This window comes from Myotis brandtii, unplaced genomic scaffold, assembly GCF_000412655.1.
Source record: "Myotis brandtii unplaced genomic scaffold, ASM41265v1 scaffold123, whole genome shotgun sequence".
Lineage (NCBI taxonomy): Eukaryota > Metazoa > Chordata > Mammalia > Chiroptera > Vespertilionidae > Myotis > Myotis brandtii.
Genome location: NW_005354291.1, coordinates 4,004,276 through 4,015,436, shown reverse-complemented (window position 1 = coordinate 4,015,436; position 11,161 = coordinate 4,004,276). Strand labels below are relative to the sequence as shown.

The 11,161-nt window shown below is 34.2% G+C and overlaps 1 protein-coding gene across 1 annotated transcript in view; it reads left to right on the top strand.

Annotated features, from left to right (window-relative positions):
• The window catches only part of TRDN (triadin), an 86,686-nt gene extending 76,004 nt beyond the window's left edge, over window positions 1-10,682 (top strand). The window contains exons 6-8 of the mRNA XM_005858950.2: window positions 4,599-4,652; window positions 6,740-6,799; window positions 10,130-10,682. Coding sequence (XP_005859012.1) covers window positions 4,599-4,652; window positions 6,740-6,799; window positions 10,130-10,377 — 362 coding nt within the window. The 3' untranslated portion in view covers window positions 10,378-10,682. The remainder of the gene's footprint in view (window positions 1-4,598; window positions 4,653-6,739; window positions 6,800-10,129) is intronic.
• The last annotated feature ends 479 nt before the right edge of the window (window positions 10,683-11,161 follow it).

The window sequence follows — 11,161 nt, the reverse complement described above, 5'->3', positions numbered from 1 at the left end:
TATTTTTGATATTTATTTTATATATTTAAATGCCATTTAACAAATAAAAATCAACCAAAAAAATGAGTTCACGTGTCACCTCTGACACACGTGTCATAGGTTTGCCATCACTGGGCTAGATTGTAGATAACATGCTTAGAGAATCCAATCACCACACTTTGGCTCATAGAACAAGTTTACAATTCTGGGGTGTACAAGGCAGCCTAGCTTTGAGAGAATACTAGATTAGCTCTCTGACAACTATATTTCTATTCTATTCTGCAAGGGACTCTTATGAGCCCATGTTTTCTCCTCCAGGGATAAAGAAATTCAGGCTAATTGACTTGATTCCAACCAGCTCTAAAGTGGGGTGCTTTTATTAAATTTAAAATGATAAATCCTTCCCATAGCAGGAATGAATAATGCAATCTTTGAAAAGTTTCTGTACTCAGGAATATATCATTATATATTGCTTAAAGTGTGTAGATCATTTTGCCTGAGCACAGAATGGGAGTTGTACTAATTAATTACAAAAAAAGTGAAACACACGCAGAGACATATATACTAACCAAAGGTATATCTGGCATTTTTGTTTAGTGGTGGCTAAAGCAGAATTTTTAAAGGGGTTTAAAGTGAATTTGTATCCTGCTCTTCTTTCATAAAAAAAATGATGAATGCAAGCATGGGTATATATGAAAGTTATGAAGCTGTTTGAAAATTTGACATACTTAAAATGTATAGACCACTTCAGTGCTAATAGCTTCCACAAGATAAACACCAGAAAGCTGAGAAGCAGTGAAATTAATTAAAAGAAAAATCAGCAAAATCTATTACAGCTAACCATGTTCCCCAAAGTCTTTTATAATATGAAGAGGTAATGATCACTTGCTTTCCCATCTGATTTGTTTTGATTTGAGCACTCAAAACTCACCCTATACAGTAGCTCTGATGTCAAGTATGAATTCCAGTTTGGGTTCATTAAATTTATTTGCTAACCATCCATTGAAGAATATAGTAGTCCTTACAAAATAAAACTTAAAAAAATGTGACACCAAAACTTCATTTTTGAAGTAAGAGCAGAGAGACTAGCAAAGGGCTCTGACAATCTGGCCCTGAGCGCCTACAGCTGGGCCCCTCAGAAGGCTTAGCTGGCTAAGAGTCTCAAGGTCAGGAGCACTGTGAGCTCGGATGCACTTCAGAAAAGGACACAAGCCTGACTGGCAGGTTGCCCGAGCCGAGCGCTGTGAAAGCACAGAGCACAGCTTGCAGAGTGCTGGAGAGGGACCATATGGGGAAGTTTGAGAGACACACTTCAGAGTTGAGTTGAGCCGAATGTTCTGGTCAGGGAAAGGTCAGAATCTGGGCAAGTGCAGAAACAGCAGGGCCATGCCAACTCGGGTGCCAAACATCAGGGCCATTCCAACTGGTGGACTCCATTTGTTTTTAATTATCAGCCTCCCGAAGGGACTTTTGTTTCTTGTAAATAAGGATGACAAACAAATTAAGCTCTAGCAGGTGCAACCAGCTTATTTTACCCTGAGCTAAAACTGGCCTCGCTAAGACGTCACCTGCCAAACAGATCTGGTGACAAAAAAGAGGGTACCTTTTTCTTCTTCCATATGCAAACTTCTGGTTGTGGGTTGTGAGTAAAGAGATGCACAAGAAAATGCAATCATCAGAGCAAATGATTTTTATTTTAGAGCGATCATTAAGGCAGTTTGTTTGACGATTGCATTGTTTTGATGAGAGACATTTTAAAACTTGGTATTTGAGCTCAGTCTTGCCAAAGTTTGAAGTTTCTGTCCAAGAAGATTTAGCGGCTGTCTGCCATTTTGAACAGCTCCCCTAGAGCACAGGATCCAGCTGCTTCACAAAACTCTTACGGTGCCATTTCTGAGGGGGATAATGAAATGCCAGCATACAGGACTGTGTCTGCAAATCAAAACTTAGACGGCGAGGAACCAGATTCTCCCACAGGGTAAGAGAAAAGAGGCATTCATATGCTGCTTTGAGTCTGAATGCAGCTCACTTGCTCTTCTGATTTTGTGTGAATGCTCCCATTTGCACCCGGGGAACACGTCAACCAGAAAATCCTTTAGTGCTGTGGACAGCCAGCTGTCCGAGGTGGGAGAGGTCTGGTCCTTCGCAGAGGCAGATTAGGTGTTCTCCTGGGGGCCTTGACAGTCAGGGTTCCGAAAGCACAGCTTATCTCACACAAACTAGGTTTCCCCTAGAGAAACTTTAAAAGAGGCTTTGTTTTTGCCAAGATTTTATTTGGGTTTTTCAGCTTAATGAATAGTAATCCAAAGAAACTGGACTAAGCTATCTGTGGTCATGTGTGAATACTGATGTCCTCTTCTTATTTTGTCAGATAGTTATATTGCATTTAGTAACTCAGAAGCACCTCAAAGAATCATTGAATGTGGAATGAAAAAAATAATGTTTTAGGGAATATTTTCCTTTTGTTTCTCACTGGCTTTTAATTAGTTAAGAAATTTTTAACACATTGTAAAAATGGTCTGTGATGGAAGCAAACCATACTTATTATATCTATATCACATCATCTATGAATAGAATTGTACTAGAAGACGAAAATAAATCTTCTTGTAATACTTTAGAATTTCACTTATTCAAAAATATCTATTAGGAGTCCACTATGTGACAGACACCATATGATGAGCCACAGATGCAAAAATAAAATAATGCACAGTAGTCCCTAAAGAGATTTCACCTACTGGGTTGTCAGATATATGAACAATTGCAGTATTTTTATTTACTTGCTAAAATAGAATTATGCACATGGTATAGTTGATATATAAAATAAGTAGAGGTCAAAAAACATTTCGTAGAGGTGAAGGCATGGGGGTGTGGAAATTCCAGGTAAAAATGAGCAGTGGGGAGATGCAAAGGCATTAACAGAGCACACAGAAGAACTCCAAGAGTTTTATTATAATTGGATATAAAGTTCAAGGGGATATAGCACCTACTATATGACAGATACCATGCTAAGCAATGAGGGAGATAATCTTTTAACTGGTCAATGATATAATCAGATATTCATGTTATCAAGGTTACTCTGAGAACAAAATATAAACCTAAAGGTTCAAGAGACTAGTCAGGATATTGTAATAACTAGAGGCCCAGTGCACGAATTTGTGCACCAGTGGGATTCCTTGGCCTGGCCTGCGGGATTGGGCCAAAACTGGCTCTCCGACATCCCCTGAGGGGTCCCAGATTGTGAGAGGGTGCGGGCCAGGCCGAGGGACCCCACCAGTGCACAATCGGGGCCAGAGAGGGACCACAGGAGGGCTCCAAGGCTTTACTTGCTCAGTCCCTATCAGCCGGACCCCAGCCACAAGCTAACCTACCAGTCAGAGTGTCTGGCTCCTGGTGGTCAGTGCATGTCATAGTGAGCAGTTGAGTGGCCTTAGCATATCATTAGCATATTACGCTTTGAATGGTTGAACGGACAACTGGACACTTAGCATATTTGGCTTTTACTATATAGGATATGTGTAATCATATACCTAAGAAGAACATCCTTCTTCAACTTTTGAAATTGTCTCTTCTTTTTCCTCCCACTCCCTTACTAGCTTAATTTCTTCTCATCTTTTGTATCTGTAGATGTCAATTCTACCATGGGGCCTTCTCCGTACACACAGACTAGATTGGGTCTCATTGTGCACATTGACATGCCACCAGGAATATATATATTCTTCATAGCAGCCATACTAACTTCAATTAACTATCTGTATAATTATTTGTTTAGCATCCATCATCCATTAACTTGTTGACATCATGGAGTCTGTCTTGCCTAGCAGGGTCTTTAGCACTTGGCAGATACTCTTTCTGTATTTCTGTGTAAATAAATGATTGTCAGAAAATGTAATATTGGATAAAAGAAGATAGGTAAGAGGAATATTAAACAGGTATGAAAGAGTTGGATAAATGAACAAAATGGAAAATAAAAGACAAATTCTAGGTGAGTTCCATGTTTCTAGCTTAGATAATTGGAGGTGCCATTAATAAGATGTATGATTATATTGTAGGGTAAGAATATGACTTAAATTGGAGCCTGACTATATTAATTAATTGGATCACAGCTAATATTAGATTACATTTTGTTTACTTTGAAGGGATTTGGTGTCATCTAGTCTTATCTCACTATATTTTCAAAAACTTTCATTGTGAATTGTTTCTGGAGAAGATTATCATGTACTATTTAGGTTGGTTATACTTTCCTTCAGTTTCAGAAGATTATCTCCTGAATTTTTATGCTCATATGTTTGGCATTTCTCCAGTATTGAGCCAGGCTCCTTTGATATATGGCATAAGAAATTTTAAAACTTTTTCATTTAATTAAGTTAAACTTGAAAATTTGGAAAAGCTGAGGGGTATTCTTATCTTTGCAATTAGAACTAGTTTTGTTATAAAGTAAAAATAGAAGTAAAGAAATCTATAATTATCTTAATGGTTAAACCTCTCTGTAAAGCCTCATGCCAGTTAAAGAAAGATTTCTAAAGGCAGAAAGTAAGTTTTTGACATCAAAGACTGCCATGTAATCATCTCATCATTTATTCTGTTTACTTTAATAAAAAGTATTGTCTATTTCTTTCCAGTTACACACAGAGAAAAAGACAAAGTAAAAGAAAAAGAAAAACCTGAAAAGAAAGGTATAGTGTTTTTGTTATTGCTCTTTTTAGACATTGGTTCCTTCCTGTTCGGCCTCTTCTTTACATCAGATTTTAGATGATCATAAATTTATGTTTTTATTTATATTATGATAATTTTATTATAATTGAATCTGAAAAGAGTAATTTCTGGGTTGAAGAAAATGAAATGCTTAAGAATTTTGAACTCTGTTGCATATTTTGATTACCTATTAGACTAGACTTTAGATTTTTATTTTTTGTCTTATTTATTTGTTTAGAATACATAATGCAGATTCATTATTTAATGCATAAAAATACATTGTTAAAAGTTTCCTGCCTTGTTCCCACCCTCCAGGTTCCCATTCCATCCTACCTATACATATACATAGTAAAAGACTTTTATAAGTTTTATATGTATCTTTCAGAGCCTCATCATGAATTTATAAGACATATAACTTATTGTTTCTCCATGTTTTTCCACACAAAATTTAGCATGTCCTCTATTCTGACTTTTATAATTTATCAATATTATCTAGAGAACTTTCAATATCAGTAAATAGATATTTTCCTCATTCTCTTAAAAAAACTGCATTTAAGTAGAGATAAATTTTTTCACTTTAACTGCTTTATATCTATAGATTCAAAGAGTTAAGTATGAACTTTAGCAATTTATATTTCTGGTGTAACTATAATTACTTATTACCTATTTCTCCTGATAATATGTGTGCATTTCATTTGAATATATATCCTTGTCTGTCACTTTTCAAATATTTTTTTCAGTTTTGTAGTTAATGTAATGGTGTCTGTCTGTGGGAATAGATATGTGTGAGTATGTGTGTTTATATTCCTAAATTTGCATGCGGCTAGATAAATATTACTTTTGGTATTTCTGCTTTTAAATCTTTTTCCACAGATTAAATCACTAGTTAATAATATTTTCCCCAAGTTTTAAAAACTTTCACATTTCACTTTAATTCATCAAAAATCTGTTTTAATATATGATGTGAAATAAAATTCTCAGTTACTTTTTTGCTTTTATTTTAGAGTGGATTATTCCTAGAATATTTGGGTTAGACTTCAGTTGATGTATGGGTCCACAGCACGCATAGCCTGCTGAATTATCTTGTTATGTGAAACATTCCCTTACCTAGAATCCTTTATGATATTTAGGAATCTATGTTATCATTTAATTTTCTATGATATACTTAATTCTCATTATTTTCTTCAATAAATAGTATGTAAATATTGAGGAATGTATGGTGATTTGGGTACCAAACCACACAATTTAATGTATTTCAACTACAAAAATAAGCTGCACATGCTATTGGACTTCTCAAAACTCCTTTACTTAAACTTTGTGAGACACAAGGTTTTACCAGTCTGTGTAAATATAATTTAAGTTAATAATGTAAATTCATATTGTCTTATTAATTTATTACATAGACAATGTGAAGGTATGTTTCAGGTATCATGTTTAATACTACTCAATTAAAAAGCTGTACTTAGTAGTTTTATATGATTAGTTTTTATGGGTAGTAATCTACCAAAGTTGCTGTCCCTTTAAAGTATTTGGTAAAAGTTCTGGTGATCAAAGCGTCATTGGAGTGGAGATCATTTGAGAAGCAGGGACCAGAGAAGCTAAACATCTTGCCAATGCATAAGACAGTCCCATGCAGTGAAACCTATCATTCAGTGGTGTCCTCATCCAGAAATACTGTGCTTAATCAAAGCTCTAGTCCTGATTTCAATATTTCTTTTTATTAATCCTAAAGGCAGTACTTCCTCCTGATAAAATGATTCATCTTTCAACAAATTCTTATAAAGTTGTTCTCTCTGTTTGTCTTGAAAACTTTATCTGTTGGGAGTAGTAAAAAGGAGATTGAGACTAGCATTCAAAATGCTATCTCAGTCTTCACTCCAAGTCTTTAAAATTGGACTCTATTCAGATATTATTACATTGGTAGCTCTTTATTTCTGAGTTTGGCTCTTTAGAGTCATAAATCTTTGAAATAGTTCATTATTTTGGTGGTTATAAGACTGAGGTAAAGAGAAAATTTGGTTTTAAAATCTATTAAAAGTGTGTACTAATATAAAATTTTCTATTTAAGCGATTCACAAGGAAAAAGTTGAGGAAAAAGAAAAACAAGAAACAAAGACAATGGCAAAAGGTAACTTTTCTCTTGATTATTTTCATAACTAAATTCTTTTTTTGTTAAAGTTTACATTTTGGGTAACTGGATGATTGTAAGCATTCACAGTTTCCTTTACATAAAACACTAATTTGGCCTTACATTTTAAATTTAATATTTAAAGAATAATAAAACTGAATACATAAAACAATTGAGCACCTTTGAGAGGAGAATAAAGAACTCTCCCATATGTGGTAGGCAGAATTTTGGACCCCATGCCTTTCATCCCTTGATGTCATCCCAGTGGCTATGTTACATTATATAGCAGAAAGGAGTTTGCAGAAGTAGTTAAAATTCATCTAAAATACAGAAATTTTCCTGAATTATCCAAGTGACCTCAATGTAATTTCATGAACTTTTAAAAACCTTAGAGAAGGAGCAAAAGAGAAAGATTTGAAGTGTCAGAAGAACTGACCTTTGTTGCTCTCCTAAACATCCTTTACATAAGAAAATTGAGGAGGGCACATGGAAAGTGTGAGAAAAATTCTGCAACACAATGAATGAGTATGAAAGCCCATTCCTCCTAGAGCCTCTAGTAAGAGATGCCACTCTATTAATAACTTGACTTTAGCCTTGTGGACACTAAAAAGAGAATGTATTGAGCCACATGGTGACAATACTTTTGAACCATGGAAACCAGGAGATATTGAATGAATGTTGTTTCAAGAAGATGTTTTAGGTAATTTGTTACTATGACAATAAGGTTTACAGCTTTTGGCCAGTATTACACAATGAGTTTGATTTTTAGAAGATTTTAATTAAGGATTGTTTTTTAAGAAGAAAAAGTAAATCATGCATTTTGATTAATATTTTAACCATTGAATCCCCAAGTTCTTAATACTAAACCCCCAAAAATCAAATACACGAACAAAGTAAAGTATTTTGGAGGATTACATCTATCAGCTTATCCTATGCCAAATTTGTCTACCACTGGTTTGATATTAGGAAAATATAAAATTTAATTGATAGTTCAATATGAACTATTAAAATATAGGTTTTATGTGATCAGCATAGTTTAGAAATCTCAATCTAGTATTTTCAAGGGATGAATGAATCATTTAGATGAAAATTGTAATCTATTTTCAAAATTTAATGCGTTTATTTAATGTCAAATAATTAGGTATTTGAGACAGGTATTTATATATATATTAGTAAATTTTCTCAATGAGATAACCAAATATCATTTAATTGAAGTTAAGATGGATGAAAGAAAGTCTGATTCTCACTTTGGTACTCCATTGCATATGCCATTTTGGTTGAAGCTCAGGTGAACTAATGATTAATATAAGTGGCAGCGCCACTTGTTGCAAATGAATTTAACATAAAGGAATTCATATATGGGGGAAACATAGGGAATATAGAGAATGCCTTCTGGCAATATATGACATGTGGAAAATACATGAGATATTCAAGAAAAAGAAAGCAGTCCAGAGGAGGAAGAAACTGTTGGGAAATGCTATGCAAAGAAAGATGTGATGGGGCCAGATATCACAAGGTTTTAAATGCTCTCCTAAGCATGCTTCAGATAAGATTATCTGCTGATCATTATAGTTCTAGAAACTAGCTCTGAGCCCAGGTCACAATGAGCTCTCTGGCAGTATTTGTTGGGTGAATATATATGAGTTGTATGTCTCAGGTGCTGTTGGCCATCTGAGTGGAACTTTCTCTCCAGGCAGAAACTAATGAATGTTTGGTGTGGGCTTCTGGAATGATGTTGATTTAAAGTGATTTGCAGAGAGCTGATGGTTTCAGTCGTTGAACTGAGTCTGTGGTAGGAAAGAGTAGAAACTAACAAAGGAGATTTAGAAATGGTTTAAAGGGAGTAGAAGAAAATCTCCAATTGAATATAGTCACAGGAGCCACAAAGACATTAGAAGTTTGTGGGGCAGTTGAGTGTGTTTCAATGAGATTTTTAATGGTCAAGTAACTTTGGAAAACAGTGCATCGTGTAACTCCCTTCCTTGAAGATGCTCAAGACACTTCAGCATTGAGAAGTTTTAAAGAAACTGGTTTAACTTTGTGATTCCGAATTTATTTGATCATAGGAATATCCCCCTATTCCTAACACAGTATCAGCATCTCCCTGTAAAGTTTCTGAGGAATGGAGCTTTGGGAGATATTGGTCTGTTTAAGAAAATGAAATACCCCAAACAATTCTGGTTTTGTAAATATCAGGCATTATCATTTTCATTCTCCTCTTTATTCTTCACTGGACCTCACAATATTATCTTAATTTCAAATCATTGTTTAGTGTACTAAAGTCAAGAAACTTGATTATAATATTTTCATCAAATTCTTCAACATGAATGACAATAAAAGCTAGCCATTACCTTGATAAATTACATGAGAGTCCAACATTGTAGTAGACTTATTTTGATATCTAGTGATTATGTATGATCCCTTAGAATAAATGATGTCCAATATGCTGCATCTATTATAAATAATTTTTTATAAATGTATGCTATATTATTATTGCTTTCTAAAAAGATAATTGAAAGATTCACAGACTATTTCATATTCCCAGTTCTCTTCCTCCAGACACACATAATAGCAAATTAAAATAATGTTTGTATATAAAATATATGTATATATTATAATTAATATATATTCATACATATTCTAATTTGTAGCCCTTTCTATTTACTGAGATACATTTAAGTGCTTTAAAAGTCAATATAATAATTATTTCTGACTTAAGATTTGCAGGAGCCAATATGTTAATTCCTGCTCTCTTTATGTCTCTTTAAAGTCAAGTTACTAGAAACTGAATGTCTGAGTCATCCTTTAATGGATTTTATTGTTTGATCCCTTTTAGTCATCATCATTGCGAGCAATTTTACATTTATATTCCCAATAGTTATCTTTAAAAAGTCTTATGTTGACAGTTCAGTCTCTTTAGTGACTTTTAAGATATTCAGTTGTGGGACAAAATTATCTGATCTCTCTTACTGGCTTTTTGGTTTGAGCATTGCCTTTCATTGAACATGCCTGTATACACACCCCCTGCACATTTGCAATACCTCCTTGTTGATATACTAAGTTCCTAACTACCTAAAAAATAATGTGTTCACGTGCAAATTAAGAAAGAGTCCAACGTTTCCTTTGTTTTACTACTCTAATATGGCACTTCCTAAACTATGTAAAAGTCAGATAATGGTATTTGTGTCAAGTATTTATCTCAGAGATACTATTTTTCTATTGTTTTTTCTTTTTTCTTTCTTTTTAAATTGTTCTTAACAACCAGTGAAATATGAAATGCTGTGTTGGTAAGTGAACAAAAATAAACCAACTTTTTAAAAACCTATACAGAAGAGAAGAAAACTAAGACTAAAGAAAAGACTGAAGTAAAGACTAAAAAGGAACCGAAAGGTGGGAAGCAGGAGAAAGTGAAGCCATCAGCTGCAAAAGGAAAAGAAGTACAGAAAACATCACCTAAACCCAAAGGGAAGGATGAGAAAGAGACCGTAGCTGTGTCCAAGCATGAACAGAAAGGTAAACATTCAGACAAGGCGGCTGGAGGTTGTAAAAGAATATTGGGCAAGAAGCAGATAGAGTGAAATTAAAATCTGAATAAGACTGAGATCAGACATCAAATGGGGGAAAAGATTTGTATAAGTAAATACACTTGGAAAGAAATATAATAAATTGGAAATTAAAATTTATTTATAGACATACCAAAATGTGTCTACATATCTAAAGATGCACTTTGAAGTATTTTGAAAAGAGGATTTGAGTTAGGATCTGAAGTTATTTAAAGGTTGGTGATAAATGTTGAATTCTCAAGATAAGAGAGTTCTATTAAGATGTGCAACAAACATTGTATGTGTTCTACTCTTTGGAGAAAAATAGTCCAAGAAAAATAATAATTCTTAAGGAGTAGTTTAAAGGGTGTATGTTCAAATATATAGAAAAACTATTCATACATTTCTGTTGCCTCTGTAAGAGCATATAATTTAGAATATACATTAAGTTATTAAATTCATTTAATTTGATAGGCAAAAAGGTTTAGAAGAACCCTCAAGTTTCTTTGCCAGCTTCTATGACTAAGTGTATGACTTTGGTAAGCTCTATATCTGACATACTGTGTGGTTCTTCAGCTAGATTGATGTTAAACTTACATCCCTACTGATACAATAGTAGAGAACATTTCAAAGGAAGTGAAATATGCACCTGAAATTCTTTATGGGAAGGTGCTATGTAAACATAAAATGGTGTAGTTTTAAGAGGGCAGCTGATGGCCTGTTGGCTCACATTTCTGTCCCTTGTTGAATCAGTCCTTCCCTAAGTCCATTCCTGGCTCCAACTGTTACACAACCGGAGACCCCCCATACAGAATGTGGG